The sequence below is a fragment of the Sinohyriopsis cumingii genome, chromosome 2, assembly GCF_028554795.1.
Source record: "Sinohyriopsis cumingii isolate HCF-2022 chromosome 2, ASM2855479v2, whole genome shotgun sequence".
Classification (NCBI taxonomy): domain Eukaryota; kingdom Metazoa; phylum Mollusca; class Bivalvia; order Unionida; family Unionidae; genus Sinohyriopsis; species Sinohyriopsis cumingii.
Window position 1 is genome coordinate 54,215,496 of NC_142962.1, and position 24,308 is coordinate 54,239,803.

Sequence of the window (24,308 nt, forward strand, 5' to 3'; positions counted from 1 at the left end):
GGTACGATGATTAACATTTATACGGTCAGCTTGTGCAAACAGACAAACAGAATACGGGCAATAGACCATGCCATAATCTCTTCTGGTCTATGAAAAGTCTGAGAAAACAGATGGATTGTACGGTTAAATTAATGCAACGTTAAACAGGATCAAAGAAATAAACATAACTTGCGAAAAATTAATAATCAAGTTTCATATTTTACATTCGCAAATAATAATATCCATACATACACACGTAATATTAATTATACATGTTTTAAGTATTTTGTTCTCTTTATCACCTAACAAAGACTTGATAATTTTAAGTCATAAAATCATTGCTTAAATATTTTACGAGCATATTTGTTTCAATGACGTTGCTGCCTAACAGCTGTAAAACTTCACTAAGGGAGGTAACTATTCTGCTCAATAATTTCATTTCGGGATTATAATTTGAGTTATGTTCTTTTAGAAATCTTGACTGGCCCGGCCCTAGGGCAAGGCGAACGAGGCAGCCACCTTGAGCCCCGCGCTTTCAGGAAATCAACTCCGCAATGCAATTTTTTGCTTGAGGCCCCGAACTCATCGCTTGCTGTCTTGGGCCCCACATACTGCCTTGGGCCCCGCACATTCTAGGGCCGGGCCTGGTCACATGTGCAAAGAAGCCAAATAGCTCAAAATAGAAAATTATTCGAATCACAAACTATTCTTAGCAACAAACAGTAGACAAAATTAATATAAGAAATATGCTGAAATCAGTCATTAAAAAATTATGCATTTTTATCATTTTTCCAGTTGTCGATGAGATTGAGGAAAAGTAGGAGAAGAAAACTACTTCAAATAACGTGGTAACGACAATGAAGACGATGGCTGATACAGGACCTGTTTCACCCGACAGGCGAACTTGGCTGTCGCATAGGGCGCAAAAAATGTTTAAATATTTTTTTTTTTGTTTTGGCCGGGGTGGGGTGCGGGCGCCCAAAACGATGTTATTTATTTATTATCATTAAATTTGTATATCAAATAGTGAAATTTGTAGTACTACCAGTGAACAGTTTATAATAAGCAATGCCCCCCTCCGGAAGTGGGACGCAAGATGAAGGATTCCCAAAGCACGCCAAATACCCTTGAACCAGCCATGGACTGAAAACTATTATGGATCGTTCTTGGAGTTAATGGTGAAACTGAGCAGAACAAGGAAAAAGAAAGCAACATTTTAAGTGTTGTTGTGTGAGCCATGCTGATATAGTAAATGATGTGCATGAGAATGGAGCGTGAAACCGCGTTTAAAGGGCACGACATAAATGTAATATCAGCCCCTTAACTTTCTGTCTTTACGTCATGTCAATTAAACAAACATTTACAAATGTTCTTTCAATAGACCGGCCTGTGTAATTCTTACAAATTTGTCATACATATGGCGACAAAGTTATGTGCACAGAGAGAGAGAGAGAATAAATATGAACGTTTCATCCACTTCATCGTCCGTCATTTCGAATATTTGCTTAGGTTGTTGAATGTTGTTGATATAATGTGTGTATTCGTGAGTGTGCATGTGTGTGCGTGTGTTTTTGTCTCTGGTCTCGGTGTACATGTCTGTGAGAGATATTTTACAGTGTAACCACATTGATTTGACACGGCTAGTCCAATCTGATTAAAATCAGATCTCTACTAATACACGTGAAGACGGTGGAGATCTGATTTTAATCAGATTGGGATAGCCCCTACTTTTAAACGTTTTGATAGAGAGAATTTGTATGCTTACGTCTAGCAACAATGAAACTGTATTTCATCATCTGGATGGACATACATACATACATACATACATACATACATACATACATGCATACATACAACACACAGACAGACATACAGGTAGACAACCAGACAGACATGCATATATACGTACATACATACATGCATGTCTGCAGACAGACAGACAACCAGACAGACATACATATCTACGTACCTACATACATATGGCTTATTACGTTTTGTTTATCTTTCTGTACGGGGTCCAGGGTGGTCGAGTGGGCTATGGCGCTCGCCTTTTCGCATGCAGTTTGCAGAATAATGTTTGCAAAGCATCTTTTGGTGGGAGGGACAATATGGTTACCATATAATCAGTTGGCAGCTATTCCCCTCAGTTAAAAGCATAAGGTTGATAGCTTGCCATCGTGAATCTCCATACTTTTGATATATCTTGCAACCAGCCCCCCACCCCAATCCCCGAACTTGTGGTCGTGACATAAAACTGGTCACAACCGAATAATTTATGACTTTTTGTTACGACACTTCACATCAAGTTTGTTATATAAAATAAAATTGATTAAATTTAAATTTTAAATACGTTAGAGCCTTTGGTTCCTCTCGGGGACCCTCAGAGATGGAGCTGTATTTAATACCGTTCTTACATATGGTTTCCATATGGACATGTCAAATTCTAAGTTTGATAAAATTCCATCCAGAAGTTCAGAAGGCGGTGTGATAACCGACAAATCGAAGTACATACGGACAGACAGAAGGTGTCATAAATATTGCCAGTACCTTGAAAAGATGTTGGCATAATAATTCACCAAAAATATTAAATGGTGTTCGTTATCACTCATAACACATGTAAACCTATATATATATATATATATATATATATATATATATATATATATATATATATATATATATATATATATATTCAACGTTTTAAATTTCGGGTTTTGAAATGCTGTGTAAGGTAGGAATCACACATTTCTATTTTTGGATACAAATGAAACCAAGCTTTAAATATAGTCACCAGTTAAGCGCGTAATCATGACAAACTACGCAGTCTCTGTCCAGAGTAAAAACAGTTTATCGAAATACTAATAATTAATTATGAAATATTAGTTTATTGAAATACTAATAATTTCAAACATTTAAGATTTTTACGTTTTTTCACTTAATAAAATATCTTTGCCTCACTTTTTCGACGAGTAAAATTCTTGTTTGCTTGTTTGTTGTTTGGTTGTTTGTTTGTTTTTACCGAAGATTGTTTAATTACAAGTTTAGTACACATGCAGTTCTTCTTCATAACCTCTCCCTGGTTACAAGTTTACATTTAATTAACCAATGTTCAAAGGAGAAAATCAGCTATTCATTTATATTTCAAGACTAAACCATACGTTTATATATATTAAATTTATTTGTCCTTTATTTGAATGTATTAATAAAGGACCTTTGTCCGTACAGTACCACCGCCAACTCTCCCTCATTTCGTAATTATATGTTTGGGACAATTATGATTTTTTACAATATCCATTTAGTTCACTGCAATTTACTAGACTTTAAAGGTAGGTTTGATTTGTCCTTACAGGTGAGTATGTACCATAAAAGTCATACTTACTTACCTATTTGGATAAATTGGTATAATGATATAAGTTTTCATAACAGATACATTAAAAAAAACTTTGGACTTTTTTTGTCTTTCTAATGTAAATGTTGTTTTTTTTCTTTTCAAAAATGCTTTGTAAGGGCCTAAATAACAATATTAGGTCACTTTGTTGCTCTATTTTTAGAGCCTTACTAAATCTTGCTGGTTTTAATGCAAAACAAAACTAACAGAAAAGAAATTGCTCTATTTATAGAGCATTACTAAATGCCACCGGTTTTAAAACAAAACCATATTGACAGCTACGAAATATAACTCTTTGTAGAACGACAAGACGCGTACACATTGTACTTATACTCGAGTATATCACCCTGAAATCATGACAGGCTTAAGTTATAGTACATGTTTTATATGGATTATTGTTGTATATTCCTTTTTTTCGAAAGGGCAAGGTAACGTATATATTTCGTTTTACATATAACATACATCTTTAAAACACTAATCTAATAAAAAATGTTCTACGTATGTCGGATCAAGTATAAAATGCAGGAATGAGCATTGATACAGTTTTTGAAAACGTACAACGACAAAACATATTAATAAAAACAGAAATCATCTAAATGACAATAACATGCAACTATTCCATCGAGAGTTATAAATCAAAGTTCCTTATAATAAGATCCCACTAAATGTAACAATGAAACTGTGAAACTAGTTTTAGATAATTACTATGTAATATTTTAATGACTTTAGATAATTACTCTGTACCATTTAATGGCTGCGAAACTGAAAAATTCTTGAAGAGTTGGTTATATTTACTGTTGGTTCATTTCTATTGTATTACAAAATTATTTTCTTATAAATGAAAACAAATTGAGAAAAGAGAAAGTTCTTGCGCTGCGTGGAGAGTCACTGTTTCGAAATTCCCGTGAGGTAGTTGGTTGGATTGTACCGCGTCCCACGGCTACACATCTAATGGGTTTATTCAATTTAAATAATAATAATAATAATAATAATAATAATAATAATAAAACGATGATGTTCCACTCATCTCCGAAACTGGGAATGTGAAAAAGTGGGTGTTATTAACGAGTGGTCTCATTTCTTGGGTGGTCCAAAGGAAATGTTCGCTCTACATATATGCAGATTTTACACCGACTTAAGGATTCAGTCTTGATCAATAATGCTGAGAAACCAACGACATCATTTGAACGTGAACACGATATTGTTTCTACAAAATTTATTTGGGCCATTATATTCCTATAATATGATGCAATGTGTTTTCAATATAAGACCAGCTGGATTGACATATTAATAGCTCTGAATAGAAAACTTTATAATCATATCCATAATTGATATATCCAGATCTTATTCAATATATATATATATATATATATATATATATATATATATATATATATATATATATATATATATATATATATATATATATATATATATATATATATATTAAGATTTATGCTGAAATGTATGTACCTGTGTATTGAATATTGTTCATATTTGTATGTTTCCCAGCATAGTCACACATAGTCATTCATGTTAAATATGTACGAATGAGTGTGCGACGATACCTGGTTATATGCATCGTCTTCTTTTTTTATTTTGTGTATTTTTGTTTTGCATAGCCGATTACAAAAACTGAGGACCACATGACAGATGGGTCAGCCATGACCAAATGTGTTATCCTCGTTAAAGATAGTTTATTATTATTATTATTATTATTATTACTACTTTATTTTGAGTTAAGTTAGAAACGTATACTGATACAAAACGTTTCTACAACATGATAACATTAATATAGAACACTATCATCAGTCTTGTAATTGGTGATTAGTATGATTAATTATTGCGGCCCACCACGGTCTGACCCACTCATCATCCCGCATCCCCTCCTCGGCTGGCAAATATAGTGTGCAAATGTATGCACAAACTGGCGGAGATATACGAAACAGCTTGGATAACGTTTCAAATGGTGAGTTGTAAAGTATCGACGATTAGTCAGCCATAAAAAGTGGGTCGAAATAATACCTACATTTGTTGTAAGATTTAACGCCATTTTTCAGCACAAGATAGGTTATACATCGCGGCCAGTATAACTGGTGAAGGAAGAACGATGGAAGACACCGGATAGAACCACCGACCCACGAGAAGCTACGGACAAGCTTTCTCACATACCCACGTTAGCAAAGCCTGAGACTCGAACCCACGCAGGTGAGATAGCAGGTGAGATAGCAGTGATCCGGATCGGCAAGCGCTTTATAGAGACCAAACAATACCTGGTTGTAGAGGATTATTCAAGAAGAAACAATATACATATATGCTAGTCGCGCACAGATACACATACATAATTGAATTATGGGTAGTTATTACATTTGTATAATAAATACACAAAAGCCGAATCATCATGCTAAGTAATAAATTCAAAAGATTTAGATATAACATTGCAAGTGTGTGGATGACACCGTATTTAAATATATAGGGTTTAGTGTGTGATTTGGACTTTTAACATAGCTTTAACAATTTTTCGGTCATATCGCTACGATGTCTGCAGTGTGGTAGTTTATAGTGATGTCTAGCATTGGGGCATCATGCCGCAGACATGTAGCATGATGTCCCATCCAGTCATATTATCTTGACACCAGGCCGACCAGTCCTAATACTAACCTCTTAATGTTGATCGCCAAGCGAGGAAGCTATTAGTACCATTTTTATAAGTCTTTGGTATGACTCGGCTGGGGATCGAACCCACGACCTCTCATATCCAAGGCGGACAATCTACCCTCTAGGTCACTGGAGCGTTAGTATAGGGTTTATATAACAAGCTAGAAATACTAATTATATTCTCCTATGTAGATTCTCTTCACCTAAATAAACCAATCAACTTGATGTATATACTAAAAAACTGAATATACGATGATATGTATGGTCTGGAATCAGACCCAGAAAACCCCCGCTGATGAAGCCATATTTTTACCGAAAAAATGCAACCAATAAGGTTTTTGCATACGCGTGTAAACCTTAAATATCATAAATTCGCTTTTGGGGAGCAGGTCTTACACAATCGAACAAATGGCACATTCTCAGCAAAAGTATACTGAGACGAAATCATCACACAGGGAACTAATGTAGATACTAACAGAAAGCGTGCGTTTTGACTGCTGTGCTTTATTATATTTTCAAGCAAGAGTAAAAAATATATCAGTGGCCTATGATGATGATGATCTAAATGGTTCATTCCATAATTTTATCATACGGGCTACAACGTGCTGGATCACAACTTCCGGTAGGTGAAATTATTTCGTTTACTCCGGTCTTATCTAATTCACCTTTCTTAAACTGCTCAAAGTCAATTTACATATAATTTCACTTAGTTAATCTTGGGAAAGCTTGGAATGGTCTCAACATCTAATCAGCAACCATTGTTTAGTTAATCAATAAAACCGGGGAACTAGAGGAAATTTGTGAATTATCAAAATCAAAGACTCAAACGGATAAAATCGTGTCATTCACCCTCTCGACTTAGTCAAATAGCAATGGGTTTTGATTGGCTGACGAAAGAGCTAAAATAGACATCAGTATGGAAAATGATATGGTATTAAGCGTAGAATTTTGCACCAGATTATTAGGATCAACGGATTTCAGTAAATTGGTTTTGTATCCGGTGCTACTGCCTATTTTCATAGCCCTAAGTAACAAAAAGATTCCATCACCTCCAAACGCTTAGTCTAATTTCACGTTGGCATCTGTTCTTATTTCCCCATTATGTTTCCGTCGTTGTTTTAACTTTTTTAACTGTATTAGTAGCTCCGTCAACTTTTAAAATTGCCTGTACCTGAGTTAACGATATTCTTTGTAAAACATGGCCCCTAGCAAACAGAGTGCACACGATCTGATCTGTACACCAAGTATGCAGAGTGCACACGATCTAATCTAAACACCCAGTATACTGAGTGCACACGATCTGATCTGTACACCCAGTATGCAGAGTGCACAGATCTGATCTATACACCCAGTATGCAGAGTGCACACGGTCTGATCTGTACACCAAGTATGCAGAGTGCACACGATCTAATCTAAACACCCAGTATGCAGAGTGCACACGATCTGATCTGTACACCCAGTATGCAGAGTGCGCAGATCTGATATATACACCCAGTATGCAGAGTGCACACTATCTGATCTATACACCCAGGATGCAGAGTGTGCATCATCTGATCTATACATCCTCCATGCATGATTTAATCTATACAAACAATATTCAGAGCACACTTCATCTGTTGCTTTGATTTAACCTTGAAATATATTCATCTGTCAGATCAATCATATCTTATAAAAAGAAGTAAGACCAACCAGTAGATTTGTGCCAACAAAGTGGACTGTAAATCCAAATTCTTTCTCTATCGAACTTCTTATGGGACGAGATTTCCACTGAGTGGCAACATGATAGAATTTGTCTCATCAGCTAGCAAAATTCTTTCCAACTCTCAACATTACGTCTCAACGTTGTATTTACGTTTGTAAGCGGCTAACACAATAACAGGTGTAAATAGGCGTACAGCTTTATGTTCTTCTGTCCCATTTTCGATCAAGCATAATTCCCCTCTCTATATGTATATCCAAAAATACCCTGGTAGAATCTTGTAAATGTTCAAGATCAAATTAAATTGTAATAAGTTAATGTTGTTGCTATTTGATTTGAATTATTCTTTATCAGGCTGACGTATTTTACATACTAACAGAAACATTCTCCGGAGGAAATTTTTATACTAATATTCTCTGGAACATTATCTGATACAGTACCTGCTATATCAAATGCCAGTATGAATTGCCTCAAACATATATTGCCCCCCCCCCCGGCCCCGCCCCTCCCAGTTTATTAGATTCTGCCAGTCTCATGTCACACTTTGATCTATACCTTTTCTACGATTCATCGTTAGCAAATTTTCTAGTGTGTTTTTAATCAATGTTCGGTTCACTGTGTGCGATGAGTTACAGATTATCATGCAGTATCGGCTTCTTGTCTCACATTTAAAGTCCATTATTTAACAACATAAAATTAGTGTGGAATTGAATTTGTGTACATACATTGATCCTCAATTCACTCTTTTTCCACATTTACATGTAGTTCTCGGTTTAGTGATTGCTGGGATCTTTTCATTGCATAAGTTGTAATTCCAGAATATTCTTATTTGTTTTAGGCAAACTCTGCATCTCTGATAAGTTGTTACTTTTTAACATTTACTCAACCAATCGTATTCTTTTTATTCTTTGGCACTTGTACCATTGTAAAACTGTTGTTGAACATTCCATTTAATCATTCCATCTATTTAAAAAGCTCCAGTTAAATTACTACGGAATGGCCATGAAAAGTATGCCTTCAAAATTTGTATATCGGCACAGTATGAAGGTGTAGTGGTGTAAAACCTATTTCAAATCAACTGATTTTGTGTAATATTCTAGTGATTCTTTGTGAATGGCGGTTTGACGAATGTCGTAAAATTGTTCTCAGTATGAAATTTAAATTGCCTGATTATTTTTCAAAGTCAATTCGATTTTCAGTTTGGTCAAAATTTCGTAACCAAATATCAGTCTTTCACTTCGTAATTCTTCTTTGGCTTATTTTCAGCCTTTTAAAATGTACTTCTAATCAACTGGATTTGTTTCAATTTTTTCTCTTTTTTTTCTCGTTTTTTTGGGTAATCTTTTTTTTATTATATAGACAGGAGAATGCAGAATCACTTTATCAGGGTTTTCTTTCATATGTACTATTTTGTTGTCTAAGTGCGATGTGGTTTCTTTCTTCTTTTGCTCGTGTGATCAGTACAATTTAGCATGACGTGCAAGCTTGTACCTGCCTCCTTTTCTAATGTGGTTTTAGCCACATCTGCCACAATCTAGAAACTCATCATCTTTTTAATACTCACATGTTCATACTTGTTCACACTACTGCATGCATATGTCAATTAAACCATGTATGTTAATGGAATAATGTCTTCCGCTGATTCTGAACTATTAAGCAGTTCATCGTATCCCATCCATTTCACGAGTACATACTGTTTCTTTCATTATCTCGGTTCTCAGATTCTTTTCAACTTTGTATACGTCATCCTTTTTGTCATATACTGTTACCTCTTGTTCGTAAAGCATGCCCTCTGTATCATTGCCAGTCAGTTTTGCTGTTTATGAACAACCGGATCCAAGAGATTAACCTTTTAGAATATTACCTCAGTGAAGAAAAGCACTATTACTTTTCAAAAAAATATTTTGCATTTTGAAATTCTTACTGCCTAGCCAATTTCTAATTTTGGTGTCGCAGATGTATCAATTGTCAAAGAATCAATAAACTTATCACTCATTTCACACTCAAAGCTAATGTCGAAATAAAGCATTTATAAAATGCTTAAAAGATGTCTGGGGTAGATAAAATTGGAGAGAGGAAATATCCAAAATGACACTTTCGGTCTAATTAAAAACGATATAATATAATTGAAACGTTATATTTGTAACTGAAAAAATCTAAAAAATCAAACTTCTACACACCTAAATTAATTGAGAATTTTAGAAAATTAGTTCACTTAGATAGGCTTCTAAAATTTGGAAAACTATAAAAATGTAAAGTTCAAATCCAGACATTTTTTAAATTTAAAAATCTCAAACTACATTTGCGAAATTAAGATTTCTCATCAACATTATAAAAGTTGAAAAATTTGAGAAGTTATAAATTTTAATTATTCAATGTTACATTGACCTTTTTCTGATAATCAGAATAAGTGTCGTCCGGGACAATTTCCAAGTTCGAAGATGAATAGTGATAATATATTTCTATTGTAGGTAAATCATGTATAAACTCGCATTTACCATACTGAGTAATATGGGTAAAAATGATTAATGAGAAAAGGATTACGGATACAAATAGAGGATGAGATGACTAGAAATTTCTGTAAATCTAATCTCATTCAAGATACCTGCGTGAGATCTATGCCACATGAGATAACCTGAAATTCCTCTCAGTCTAGTCTTGTTCAACGAGACCCCCGTGAGTTCTTTGTTATGAAGGTGTTTGGGAAACGAATGTAAGGTCCAATAAGAGGCTTACAAGAAGGCTGGTTAAGTCTCTAATGGGTTTGTAGGTCAGTTGGCGTTCCTAACAACAAATAATAAGGACCCATAAATACAAGATTATTTTTCCTTTCTTAATGTTTTGTCACACACATATTTAAAATATGTATAGGTAGCACACTTTTTCGCTTTTTCATGAAAATAATATATGTCATCAGACTGTGGCTCTAAATTTCTAATACATTCTACCATAGTGTGAGTACATTATGAAAATATTACATTTAGCGAGTAAGCACAATTACGTTAATTGCTGTTGTTATAGTGCTATTAACGCCATTTTTCATCCTATGATATGCTATACATGACGGTCAGTATAGCTGGTGGAGGAAGAACCCTGAAAATTCCCGGGAATAACCACCGACTCGCCGGAACCTAGTAAAAAAATTTTCCACATACTCACATAGGCCAGGCGCGAGACTCGAATCCGCGTCGACAGGTGAGATGGCAGTGATTGGTAAGGGCGAGTGTTTTAGACCACTCGACTCCCTCCCCCCCCCCATATTAATAGTTTGGGCTTGATGTGTAATGACACAGCAATACACGTAGGTTATTTAGTACCAAGACAATTGGAGTAAATTGCCCAGCCAAAGGAATCAAAGCAGGAGCCGACCCGAGCTGATATAATGGCTGAATTCGAAAACGCATCGTTTCTGTCACGCGTTCGAAACGTTAACAGCATGAACCACCGCGGCTGCTTATAGCGTTAATGGGATATACTGTATTGAGTGGGTAGTTTTTAACACATTAGAAATCAACAAAGGATAATAATGAGCGACATTTATCAGTAGCAATTAATTGTATAGACGTTAAACTAGACTATCTACGGGCGTTGATTTCGCGGAATAACGCGAGAGTTTGGTTGATCTAGGTCAAAACACAGTGTACCCCATAATTTGATTTATCTGTCAAGTACTGAGGCAATCGGCAACAGTAATGATCATATTCGCATGGTAGTCGGTCTACCGCGGTAAAATCATTTACGTTTAGTACAATACTTGCAAGAGGAAATATGCAAACAAATAAACTTAACCGCATTTCATTCGCCTACAGTGAGTAGTTTTGCGTCCTTGAGACGGACGTAGCAGACGAACGGACAGGACCAAAATAAAATGCTCTCACTGCCAAAAGTGGAGTAATAAGAACGCGCTAAAACAGCATACTTATTATAGCAAAGATTATTACACGCTTACAGAGAATTACGAGAAAATGTAATTTCCGCCATTAGGTTCTCATAAATAAATAATACGCCTCAATTTGATGAGAGCCCCCCCCCCCCCCCAAAAAAGAAAAAAACAACAACACAAAAAACGAGAAAAATTGTGGTCATCATTTCCAGAGGAAATAAAGGTAATTTAGGAACTATGTCTTTACCGTAGGGAACATGAAGATCAGCAGAATAAAAGCATGATCACGTAGCCTAAGGCATTCTTCCTTCCACATATAGGTACATGTGTATTTGCAATAGATGCAATGTTCATTATAAAATTATTTTTGACTATATGTACCCATATGGTCTCTCTTTATCAACTATTTCTTGGTATTATACGACGCAAATAAAGATTCTTATTGCATTCTTTCCAGGATGTTCTTCCAGCAAGGCTGACGTAGTCTTCCTCCTTGACCAGTCATCCAGCGTTCGTGCCATCAACTTCAAGTTAATGCTTTCTTTCGTACAGTCCATCGTCGCCGAACTTCCAATAAGTCCAGACCAGGTCCAAGTGAGCGTATGCCTCTTCTCTACAAGTGTTACCAACATATTCTGGCTCAACACTTACAAGGACAATTCAAGTCTAATCGCGGCGATTGGCAAAATCAGCTATAGCGGTGGTGGCACGTATACTGGCAAAGCTTTGACATACGTCTTGAACAATAACTTTACTCCAACAAGAGGGGCACGGTCGGGGGTCCAGAAGTTCTTGATTCTGATGACTGACGGTCAAGCAGATGACAGTGTTGATCAACCGGCGTTGAATCTCCAAGCTGCTGAAATTCCGGTTTTGTCCATCGGGATTTCGTCGTTAGCAGATCCAAACGGTCTAAAACGCATCTCTCTAGATCCGAACTTAGTTTATATCATAAACGATTTTAGCGCTCTCTCCAGCATTGCTGCAAATGTCCTAGGAAGCACGTGCAAAGGTAACAAATTTTGTATTAAATAATTTAATTTTTTTCGCTCCTGATAAGGCCATCTAATAACATCTTTAATACCCGCTACATGTAACAAAATGATCTTGTATTATTCTTTGATTACATCCACTTACCACTGAACTTCTTGTTTCCTTCCTTTGAATTTATAAAATCCAGTATGAAATTATTCAAATTTGTTCAACCCAGTATGAATGTATTCGATCCAGTAAGAATTTATCCAATCTAGTATGAATTTATTCAATCTAGTATGAATTTATTCAATACAGTATGAATTTATTCAATACAGTATGAATTTATTCCTGATTCTGTACAACACAGGTCATCTATAGATATTTAGTCCATATCATCCATACTTTCTCCAATACATGATGCAAGGCGATGCTGATTTCGCAAAACCCTGCATTTTCCCCAGTTCATACAGGTAGGTGTCTCCCCATATTTGGTTCTATACTTTTCTTAACTTTTAGTTTATCCGTTCATCTTTACGAAAGAACGTCTACTGTCACTTACAGGAGGATTTCCTTCGGTCTTTCTTTCTTACTTACTTAAGATCGTTCCGTCGTTCGTTTGCTTTATCTTTCCATATGTTTTCTATTGTCTATATTGATTTATTTCAGTCACATCGCCCTCCACTCCATGCAGCTCTGGACCTTGTTTGAATAATGGAACCTGTCAAAATTTAAATGAAACCCACTATTACTGTAGCTGTCAGCAGTTCTTTACTGGAGTCACCTGCAGCACAGGTATCGTAAATATTCCAACGATAATTTAAATTACTTATGGTTTTTTTTGTTTTCAAAAATTAAATGATAAAATATTACGGGATAAAGAATGTTTAATTGATGGACTAATAACTCACTGATAACGTGTCCAACTTGAATGAGAAGTACTGTGTATATACAATTCATGTATATTTGTAATGTAACCCTTGAAGTTTTCCCCAGTTAAGCTTAATTGTATTAGCATGTATCATTCATAATAGTCTCGTGTCTTTCCATTGAGAGATGCTTATATTTATCTGTGAGAAAGAGGCTGTTTATTCATACCTTGTGGGCGAGAATGTTCCCATTGATGCTTGTTTGTGTACAATTGCATGTATAATTACATGCTTGCACACTTAGAAAAGTTCCTACAATTTTTCAAATGGAAGAAATCGACTGGAATCTACATTTTGATGTGTGGTTCGTTAATGAGTACCATCTTTCTCATATCATCTGTTAATTACTTTAGTTTTTTGTTCCTTTATTTTTACCCATATAAATATCGGAATGAATGAATGAATGAATTAGAGCTCTTGTATGATTCCAATTTCATTTGACTTTTGTGTTGAGTCTGTTTTGAATCTACCGATGTTCTAGTTGTAAGTGATTTAGATTCAGGATATAGATTCATGTCTTGTCCAATCTTTCATTTTATTTTTCTTCTTTCTAAAAAAAAATGTATCACTTGTAATAGAGACTGAGCAGGACGCAGAGAGTTATTTTTCTTGAATACTACATTTTTTAAAAAGGAATAAGGTATCCTGAATGAAAATAGTCGATCCATAATCGTGATTTTGACACGAAGTTTAGCCAAAGACAGAGTATTATAAACAGCTGAAAATTTCTGATGCCGGTATTCTTCTTTTAGCCTTGCGCTTATTGGTACAGAGGGAGTGTATACTTAGTACAGAGGGAGTTTATACTTTGTACAGAGGGAGCGTATATTTTGTACAGAAGGAGTGTGTATTTTGTACAGACGAAGAGTGTACTTTGTACAGAGGAAATTATATGATTGGTACAGATGGAGTGTATATTTCTTTACACCGGGAGAGTATACTTTGTACAGAGGGAGTGTATATCTTGTTCATAGGGACTGTATACTTTGTATGCAGGGAGTGTATACCTTCTACAGAGGGATTGTATACTTTCTACTGAGGGGGTGTATAATTTCTACAACGGGAGAATTTACTTTGTTATTTTGAATATTCTGAAACAAAGCTTTCATCCTAGTCAAGACAATAGGATCTTACAAAGTGTGCATCTAGCTGAAGCTTTCCGTTTTTAAATAACCATACAAGTTGAGCACGTGTAATTGGGGTTTCCTGTCCTTACCATGAAAATGTTAATGCACTACGTAAGATTCTAGTCCTGACGCTGTAGGCTCCAACAGCACGGGGTTAGAACTACCTCCAAGTCCTAAATTTTGACACTGTACAGCATTCTTCAGAATAATTTTGTATCCAAGAATTTTCTGTACATGCTAAATTCAAGTGAAATATCTGGAGTTGGAGCTGAACATTGTGCCGGAAAGCTTCAGCCACACAGGACGTATTCATACACATCATGGCGATAGTCGTAAATTTTCGTTATTGTTACCTTTTAAGGTAAAGGTGGCCTAGTGGTTAGAGCATCCGCCTCGGATGCGGGAGGTCGTGGGTTCGATCCCCGGCCGAGTCATAGCAAAGACTTCTAAAAATGGTACTAATAGCTGCCTCGCTTTGCACTCGGTATTAAGAGGTTAATGCTAGGACTGGTCGGCCTGGTGTCAGGATAATGTGATTGGGTGTGAGATCATGCTACATGTCTGCGGCATGATGCCCCAGTGCTAGACATCACTATAAACTGCCACACTGCAGACATCGTAGCGGTATGACTGAAAACTTGTTAAAGCTGCGTTAAAAATCCAAATCACAAACACACCTTATACGGCCTATTTACTTTACTATTTAACTGAAGTAGCATATTTTTTTTTTTAGAGACATAGCATCGAATTTATTTTCCATTACAGAACTGACCCCATGTGAATCCAGCCCCTGCACAAATAATGGCACCTGTAGGAATAAAGCTGGTGGCTTTGAATGCACCTGTTCCTTGGGATATACTGGAGCAATATGTGAGACAAGTAAGAAACAGTTATTCACGATTTGTTTATTACCAAATTTCCTCGAGAGTAGCCTCAGTTCTAGAGAAGCATGAAAATTTGACAGAAATTATTAGTTGACTTATTGCAGGCAAAATTTTACACGACTATAAATTTGTTTCGTGTCATTATATAACTCATCAAAGAAAATAACAAAGATTTGAGATGTATATCTTAAGCGAAGATGATTCAATATAAATTTCTATATACACCGTAAGCCAACAACCTTGAAGATGATGATATTGACCAACTAAGACTATCTCCAGATATTCTTGAAACTGAATTGGTGATTGCAACATAAACAACAACACCCCTTTTATTACCATATATGATATTTGTGTCTAATAATTGCTGTTGAATTTTGACATTTTGTCTGCAGATATAAATGACTGTGCTGGCGTGATGTGTTTGAATGGTGGTACTTGTATAGACTTAGTGGGAAGCTACCAGTGTACATGTCCACAACGTTTTAATGGAACACACTGCGAAATAGGTAAGTCGCAATGATATAATTTCCAAGTGAAAGACACAAAAACTATGGGTTTTCTTGATGAGTATGCTATTTACGTTAAAGTAAGGCAAGAAATTAAGCATGGCAGTCAAGATCAAATTACTAGGTCTCGGGGTACTTTTATTGCTGTAAGGATAACTGTCTTGTTTCATAGAATAAAGTGATCCAGAATATTTGTATTTTTTTTCTTTTGTTTTTATTTAGATTTGATGGGATCAGATTGATTTGAAGATAAAAACTTTTGGAGCAGTCAACTGAGACTAGAATGGAATCAGTCGCTAAAACAAAACCCTTAAAGAAAAATGAGTACAGAAGGAACTTTGGGATTAAAAGATAAGAATGGATTGTCATTATGAAAAAATGACTATTCATGGTAATGGAGAATATTTCGCCCTATATATACTCGTTTGCACAGAGGGAGTGTATACCGGTACTTTGTACAGAGGGAGTGTAAACTTTGTAGGGAGGGAGAGTATATTTTTATACAGAGGTAATGGATACTTTGTTATTTGAGTATTCTGAAACTATGCTTTCCTCCTCGGCAAGACCATAGGATCTGACCAAAGATGCATCTAGCTGAAGCTGTGCTGTTTTAAACAAGCATCCGGGTTGTGCATATTAATTGGCGGTTCTGTCCTTTCCTTGAAAATTATCATGATCTATGTATGATTCCTGTTTGGGCTGAGCAGTAAAGAACAGCACGGGACTAGAACTAACTCTTAAATTTTTACATTGTGTAATATTATTCATAATATGTTCTGTATCCAAGAACTTTCAGAAGTTTCAAAGAATTCTAAATTCCTTTGAAATATCTGGAGTGGAAGCTGAGCATTATGTTCAGAAATTTTAACCTACCGGACATATGGTGATAGTCGTAAATTTTCGTTATTGCTGCCTTTTACAGCCTCTTTATTTTACTATTTAACTGCACTAGCATATAGATTTTTCTGAGTCCTTGCAATGAATTCATTTTCTTTTATATGCGTTACAGAACTGACCCCATGTGACTCCAACCCATGTGAAAATAATAGCACATGTAGGAATATAGCTGGGGGCTTTGAATGTACCTGTTCCTTGGGACATACTGGGGCAAGATGTGAGACAGGTAAGGGGCAGAAATTACGATTTGCTTGTCAATAAATTGCCTAGATAATAGCCTAGTTCTAGTGAAACAATAAAAACTTTCTTTTGATATTTATCGTGGACAAGATTTTAAATGATATTTTTTCTTGTCATTAAATGACTCATCAAAAAATAACAAAACATTTGAGATGTATATGTTAAGCAAAGGTCATATATATATATATATATATATATATATATATATATATATATATATATATATATCCCAGTAAATTGTACTTTGGTAATGGTATACCTTCTTCTAAGCCAAAGACCTGGCGATCGAACATTATCTCCTGGTATATTTGAAACTGAATTAGTCAATACAAGAAAGCGAGACAAAATAAAAAAATAACTTTTATTGCAACATATGGCATTTTTGTCTAATAATTGCCATATAATTTTGACATTTTTTGGCTACAGATATAAATGATTGTGCTGGCGTGACGTGTTTGAATGGTGGTACTTGTATAGACTTAGTGGGAAGCTACCAGTGTACATGTCCACAACGTTTTAATGGAACACACTGCGAAATAGGTAAGTAGTAATGATATAATTTCCAAGTGAAAGACACAAAAACTATGGGTTTTCTTGATGAGTATGCTATTTACGTTAAAGTAAGGCAAGAAATTAAGCATGGCAGTCAAGATCAAATTGCTAGGTCTCGGGGTACTTTTATTGCTGTAAGGATAACTGTCTTGTTTCATAGAATAAAGTGATCCAGAATATTTGTAAATTTTTTCTTTTGTTTTTATTTAGATTTGATGGGATCAGATTTATTTGACGATAAAAACACTTGGAGCAGTCAACTGAGACTAGAATGGAATCAGTCGCTAAAACAAAACCCTTAAAGAAAAATGAGAACAGAAAGGAACTTTGGGGTTAAAAGATAAGAATGGATTGTCATTATGAAAAAATGACTATTCATGGTAATGGAGAATATTTCGCCCTATATATACTCGTTTGCACAAAGGGAGTGTATGCCGGTACTTTGTACAGAGGGAGTGTAAACTTTGTAGGGAGGGAGAGTATATTTTTATACAGAGGTAATGGATACTTTGTTATTTGAGTATTCTGAAACTATGCTTTCCTCCTCGGCAAGACCATAGGATCTGACCAAAGATGCATCTAGCTGAAGCTGTGCTGTTTTAAACAAGCATCCGGGTTGTGCATATTAATTGGCGGTTCTGTCCTTTCCTTGAAAATTATCATGATCTATGTATGATTCCTGTTTGGGCTGAGCAGTAAAGAACAGCACGGGACTAGAACTAACTCTTAAATTTTACATTGTGTAATATTATTCATAATATGTTCTGTATTCTAGAACTTTCAGAAGTTTCAAAGCATTCTAAATTCCTTTGAAATATCTGGAGTGGAAGCTGAGCATTGTGCCAAGAAATTTTAACTCTACCGGACATATACATACATATAGTGATAGTCGTAAATTTTCGTTATTGCTGCCTTTTACAGCCTCTTTATTCTACTATTTAACTGCACTAGCATATAGATTTTTTTGAGTCCTTGCAATTAATTCGTTTTCTTTTATATGCGTTACAGAACTGACCCCATGTGACTCCAACCCATGTGAAAATAATAGTACATGTAGGAATATACCTGGGGGCTTTGAATGTACCTGTTCATTGAGACATACTGGGACAAGATGTGAGACAAGTAAGTAACATTACTGAATGATTTGCTCGTCAATAAACTGCCTAGATAATAGCCTAGTTCCAGTGAGACAATAAAAACTTTCTTGTGATATTTATTGTGGACAAGATTTTAAATGATATTTTTTCTTGTCATTAAATGACTCATCAAAAAATAACAAAGCATTTGAGATGTATATGATAAGCAAAGGTCACACACACACACACACACACGCACATATATATATATATATATATATATATATATATATATATATATATATATATATATATATATATATATATCCCAGTAAATTGTACTTTGGTAATGGTATACCTTCTTCTGAGCCAAAGACCTGGCGATCGAACATTATCTCCTGGTATATTTGAAACTGAATTAGTCAATACAAGAAAGCGAGACAAAATAAAAAAATAACTTTTATTGCAACATATGGCATTTTTGTCTAATAATTGCCATATAATTTTGACATTTTTTGGCTACAGATATAAATGATTGTGCTGGCGTGACGTGTTTGAATGGTGGTACTTGTATAGACTTAGTGGGAAGCTACCAGTGTACATGTCCACAACGTTTTAATGGAACACACTGCGAAATAGGTAAGTAGTAATGATATAATTTCCAAGTGAAAGACACAAAAACTATGGGTTTTCTTGATGAGTATGCTATTTACGTTAAAGTAAGGCAAGAAATTAAGCATGGCAGTCAAGATCAAATTGCTAGGTCTCGGGGTACTTTTATTGCTGTAAGGATAACTGTCTTGTTTCATAGAATAAAGTGATCCAGAATATTTGTAAATTTTTTCATTTGTTTTTATTTAGATTTGATGGGATCAGATTTATTTGACGATAAAAACACTTGGAGCAGTCAACTGAGACTAGAATGGAATCAGTCGCTAAAACAAAACCCTTAAAGAAAAATGAGAACAGAAAGGAACTTTGGGGTTAAAAGATAAGAATGGATTGTCATTATGAAAAAATAACTATTCATGGTAATGGAGAATATTTCGCCCTATATATACTCGTTTGCACAAAGGGAGTGTATGCCGGTACTTTGTACAGAGGGAGTGTAAACTTTGTAGGGAGGGAGAGTATATTTTTATACAGAGGTAATGGATACTTTGTTATTTGAGTATTCTGAAACTATGCTTTCCTCCTCGGCAAGACCATAGGATCTGACCAAAGATGCATCTAGCTGAAGCTGTGCTGTTTTAAACAAGCATCCGGGTTGTGCATATTAATTGGCGGTTCTGTCCTTTCCTTGAAAATTATCATGATCTATGTATGATTCCTGTTTGGGCTGAGCAGTAAAGAACAGCACGGGACTAGAACTAACTCTTAAATTTTTACATTGTGTAATATTATTCATAATATGTTCTGTATCCAAGAACTTTCAGAAGTTTCAAAGAAGTCTAAATTCCTTTGAAATATCTGGAGTGGAAGCTGAGCATTATGTTCAGAAATTTTAACCTACCGGACATATGGTGATAGTCGTAAATTTTCGTTATTGCTGCCTTTTACAGCCTCTTTATTTTACTATTTAACTGCACTAGCATATAGATTTTTCTGAGTCCTTGCAATGAATTCATTTTCTTTTATATGCGTTACAGAACTGACCCCATGTGACTCCAACCCATGTGAAAATAATAGCACATGTAGGAATATAGCTGGGGGCTTTGAATGTACCTGTTCCTTGGGACATACTGGGGCAAGATGTGAGACAGGTAAGGGGCAGAAATTACGATTTGCTTGTCAATAAATTGCCTAGATAATAGCCTAGTTCTAGTGAAACAATAAAAACTTTCTTTTGATATTTATCGTGGACAAGATTTTAAATGATATTTTTTCTTGTCATTAAATGACTCATCAAAAAATAGCAAAGCATTTGAGATGTATATGATAAGCAAAGGTCACACACACACACACACACACACACACACACACGCACATATATATATATATATATATATATATATATATATATATATATATATATATATATATATATATATATCCCAGTAAATTGTACTTTGGTAATGGTATACCTTCTTCTGAGCCAAAGACCTGGCGATCGAACATTATCTCCTGGTATATTTGAAACTGAATTAGTCAATACAAGAAAGCGAGACAAAATAAAAAAATAACTTTTATTGCAACATATGGCATTTTTGTCTAATAATTGCCATATAATTTTGACATTTTTTGGCTACAGATATAAATGATTGTGCTGGCGTGACGTGTTTGAATGGTGGTACTTGTATAGACTTAGTGGGAAGCTACCAGTGTACATGTCCACAACGTTTTAATGGAACACACTGCGAAATAGGTAAGTAGTAATGATATAATTTCCAAGTGAAAGACACAAAAACTATGGGTTTTCTTGATGAGTATGCTATTTACGTTAAAGTAAGGCAAGAAATTAAGCATGGCAGTCAAGATCAAATTGCTAGGTCTCGGGGTACTTTTATTGCTGTAAGGATAACTGTCTTGTTTCATAGAATAAAGTGATCCAGAATATTTGTAAATTTTTTCTTTTGTTTTTATTTAGATTTGATGGGATCAGATTTATTTGACGATAAAAACACTTGGAGCAGTCAACTGAGACTAGAATGGAATCAGTCGCTAAAACAAAACCCTTAAAGAAAAATGAGAACAGAAAGGAACTTTGGGGTTAAAAGATAAGAATGGATTGTCATTATGAAAAAATGACTATTCATGGTAATGGAGAATATTTCGCCCTATATATACTCGTTTGCACAAAGGGAGTGTATGCCGGTACTTTGTACAGAGGGAGTGTAAACTTTGTAGGGAGGGAGAGTATATTTTTATACAGAGGTAATGGATACTTTGTTATTTGAGTATTCTGAAACTATGCTTTCCTCCTCGGCAAGACCATAGGATCTGACCAAAGATGCATCTAGCTGAAGCTGTGCTGTTTTAAACAAGCATCCGGGTTGTGCATATTAATTGGCGGTTCTGTCCTTTCCTTGAAAATTATCATGATCTATGTATGATTCCTGTTTGGGCTGAGCAGTAAAGAACAGCACGGGACTAGAACTAACTCTTAAATTTTACATTGTGTAATATTATTCATAATATGTTCTGTATTCTAGAACTTTCAGAAGTTTCAAAGCATTCTAAATTCCTTTGAAATATCTGGAGTGGAAGCTGAGCATTGTGCCAAGAAATTTTAACTCTACCGGACATATACATACATATAGTGATAGTCGTAAATTTTCGTTATTGCTGCCTTTTACAGCCTCTTTATTCTACTATTTAACTGCACTAGCATATAGATTTTTTTGAGTCCTTGCAATTAATTCGTTTTCTTTTATATGCGTTACAGAACTGACCCCATGTGACTCCAACCCATGTGAAAATAATAGTACATGTAGGAATATACCTGGGGGCTTTGAATGTACCTGTTCATTGGGACATACTGGGACAAGATGTGAGACAAGTAAGTAACATTACTGAATGATTTGCTCGTCAATAAACTGCCTAGATAATAGCCTAGTTCCAGTGAGACAATAAAAACTTTCTTGTGATATTTATTGTGGACAAGATTTTAAATGATATTTTTTCTTGTCATTAAATGACTCATCAAAAAATAACAAAGCATTTGAGATGTATATGATAAGCAAAGGTCACACACACACACACACACACGCACATATATATATATATATATATATATATATATATATATATATATATATATATATCCCAGTAAATTGTACTTTGGTAATGGTATACCTTCTTCTGAGCCAAAGACCTGGCGATCGAACATTATCTCCTGGTATATTTGAAACTGAATTAGTCAATACAAGAAAGCGAGACAAAATAAAAAAATAACTTTTATTGCAACATATGGCATTTTTGTCTAATAATTGCCATATAATTTTGACATTTTTTGGCTACAGATATAAATGATTGTGCTGGCGTGACGTGTTTGAATGGTGGTACTTGTATAGACTTAGTGGGAAGCTACCAGTGTACATGTCCACAACGTTTTAATGGAACACACTGCGAAATAGGTAAGTAGTAATGATATAATTTCCAAGTGAAAGACACAAAAACTATGGGTTTTCTTGATGAGTATGCTATTTACGTTAAAGTAAGGCAAGAAATTAAGCATGGCAGTCAAGATCAAATTGCTAGGTCTCGGGGTACTTTTATTGCTGTAAGGATAACTGTCTTGTTTCATAGAATAAAGTGATCCAGAATATTTGTAAATTTTTTCATTTGTTTTTATTTAGATTTGATGGGATCAGATTTATTTGACGATAAAAACACTTGGAGCAGTCAACTGAGACTAGAATGGAATCAGTCGCTAAAACAAAACCCTTAAAGAAAAATGAGAACAGAAAGGAACTTTGGGGTTAAAAGATAAGAATGGATTGTCATTATGAAAAAATAACTATTCATGGTAATGGAGAATATTTCGCCCTATATATACTCGTTTGCACAAAGGGAGTGTATGCCGGTACTTTGTACAGAGGGAGTGTAAACTTTGTAGGGAGGGAGAGTATATTTTTATACAGAGGTAATGGATACTTTGTTATTTGAGTATTCTGAAACTATGCTTTCCTCCTCGGCAAGACCATAGGATCTGACCAAAGATGCATCTAGCTGAAGCTGTGCTGTTTTAAACAAGCATCCGGGTTGTGCATATTAATTGGCGGTTCTGTCCTTTCCTTGAAAATTATCATGATCTATGTATGATTCCTGTTTGGGCTGAGCAGTAAAGAACAGCACGGGACTAGAACTAACTCTTAAATTTTACATTGTGTAATATTATTCATAATATGTTCTGTATTCTAGAACTTTCAGAAGTTTCAAAGCATTCTAAATTCCTTTGAAATATCTGGAGTGGAAGCTGAGCATTGTGCCAAGAAATTTTAACTCTACCGGACATATACATACATATAGTGATAGTCGTAAATTTTCGTTATTGCTGCCTTTTACAGCCTCTTTATTCTACTATTTAACTGCACTAGCATATAGATTTTTTTGAGTCCTTGCAATTAATTCGTTTTCTTTTATATGCGTTACAGAACTGACCCCATGTGACTCCAACCCATGTGAAAATAATAGTACATGTAGGAATATACCTGGGGGCTTTGAATGTACCTGTTCATTGGGACATACTGGGACAAGATGTGAGACAAGTAAGTAACATTACTGAATGATTTGCTCGTCAATAAACTGCCTAGATAATAGCCTAGTTCCAGTGAGACAATAAAAACTTTCTTGTGATATTTATTGTGGACAAGATTTTAAATGATATTTTTTCTTGTCATTAAATGACTCATCAAAAAATAACAAAGCATTTGAGATGTATATGATAAGCAAAGGTCACACACACACACACACACACACACACACACACGCACACATATATATATATATATATATATATATATATATATATATATATATATATATATATATATATATATATATATATCCCAGTAAA

The 24,308-nt window shown here is 34.9% G+C and overlaps 2 protein-coding genes across 2 annotated transcripts in view; both read left to right on the forward strand.

Annotated features, from left to right (window-relative positions):
• The first annotated feature begins 3,676 nt into the window (after window positions 1-3,676).
• Window positions 3,677-18,016, forward strand: LOC149804881 (von Willebrand factor A domain-containing protein 2-like). The gene is made up of 8 exons (XM_089933353.1): window positions 3,677-3,795; window positions 12,065-12,619; window positions 13,249-13,374; window positions 15,401-15,514; window positions 15,912-16,025; window positions 17,035-17,148; window positions 17,589-17,702; window positions 17,925-18,016. The coding sequence occupies exons 1-8, from the start codon at window positions 3,723-3,725 to the stop codon at window positions 18,014-18,016; spliced, it is 1,302 nt and encodes a 433-aa protein (XP_089789479.1). The 5' UTR covers window positions 3,677-3,722.
• A 65-nt stretch (window positions 18,017-18,081) lies between these two features.
• LOC149804882 (uncharacterized) overlaps window positions 18,082-24,308 on the forward strand; it is a 117,706-nt gene continuing 111,479 nt past the window's right edge. Inside the window, exons 1-7 of the mRNA XM_089933354.1 lie at window positions 18,082-18,094; window positions 19,316-19,429; window positions 20,440-20,553; window positions 21,042-21,155; window positions 22,176-22,289; window positions 22,753-22,866; window positions 23,887-24,000. Of these exons, the coding sequence (XP_089789480.1) occupies window positions 18,082-18,094; window positions 19,316-19,429; window positions 20,440-20,553; window positions 21,042-21,155; window positions 22,176-22,289; window positions 22,753-22,866; window positions 23,887-24,000 (697 nt within the window). The remainder of the gene's footprint in view (window positions 18,095-19,315; window positions 19,430-20,439; window positions 20,554-21,041; window positions 21,156-22,175; window positions 22,290-22,752; window positions 22,867-23,886; window positions 24,001-24,308) is intronic.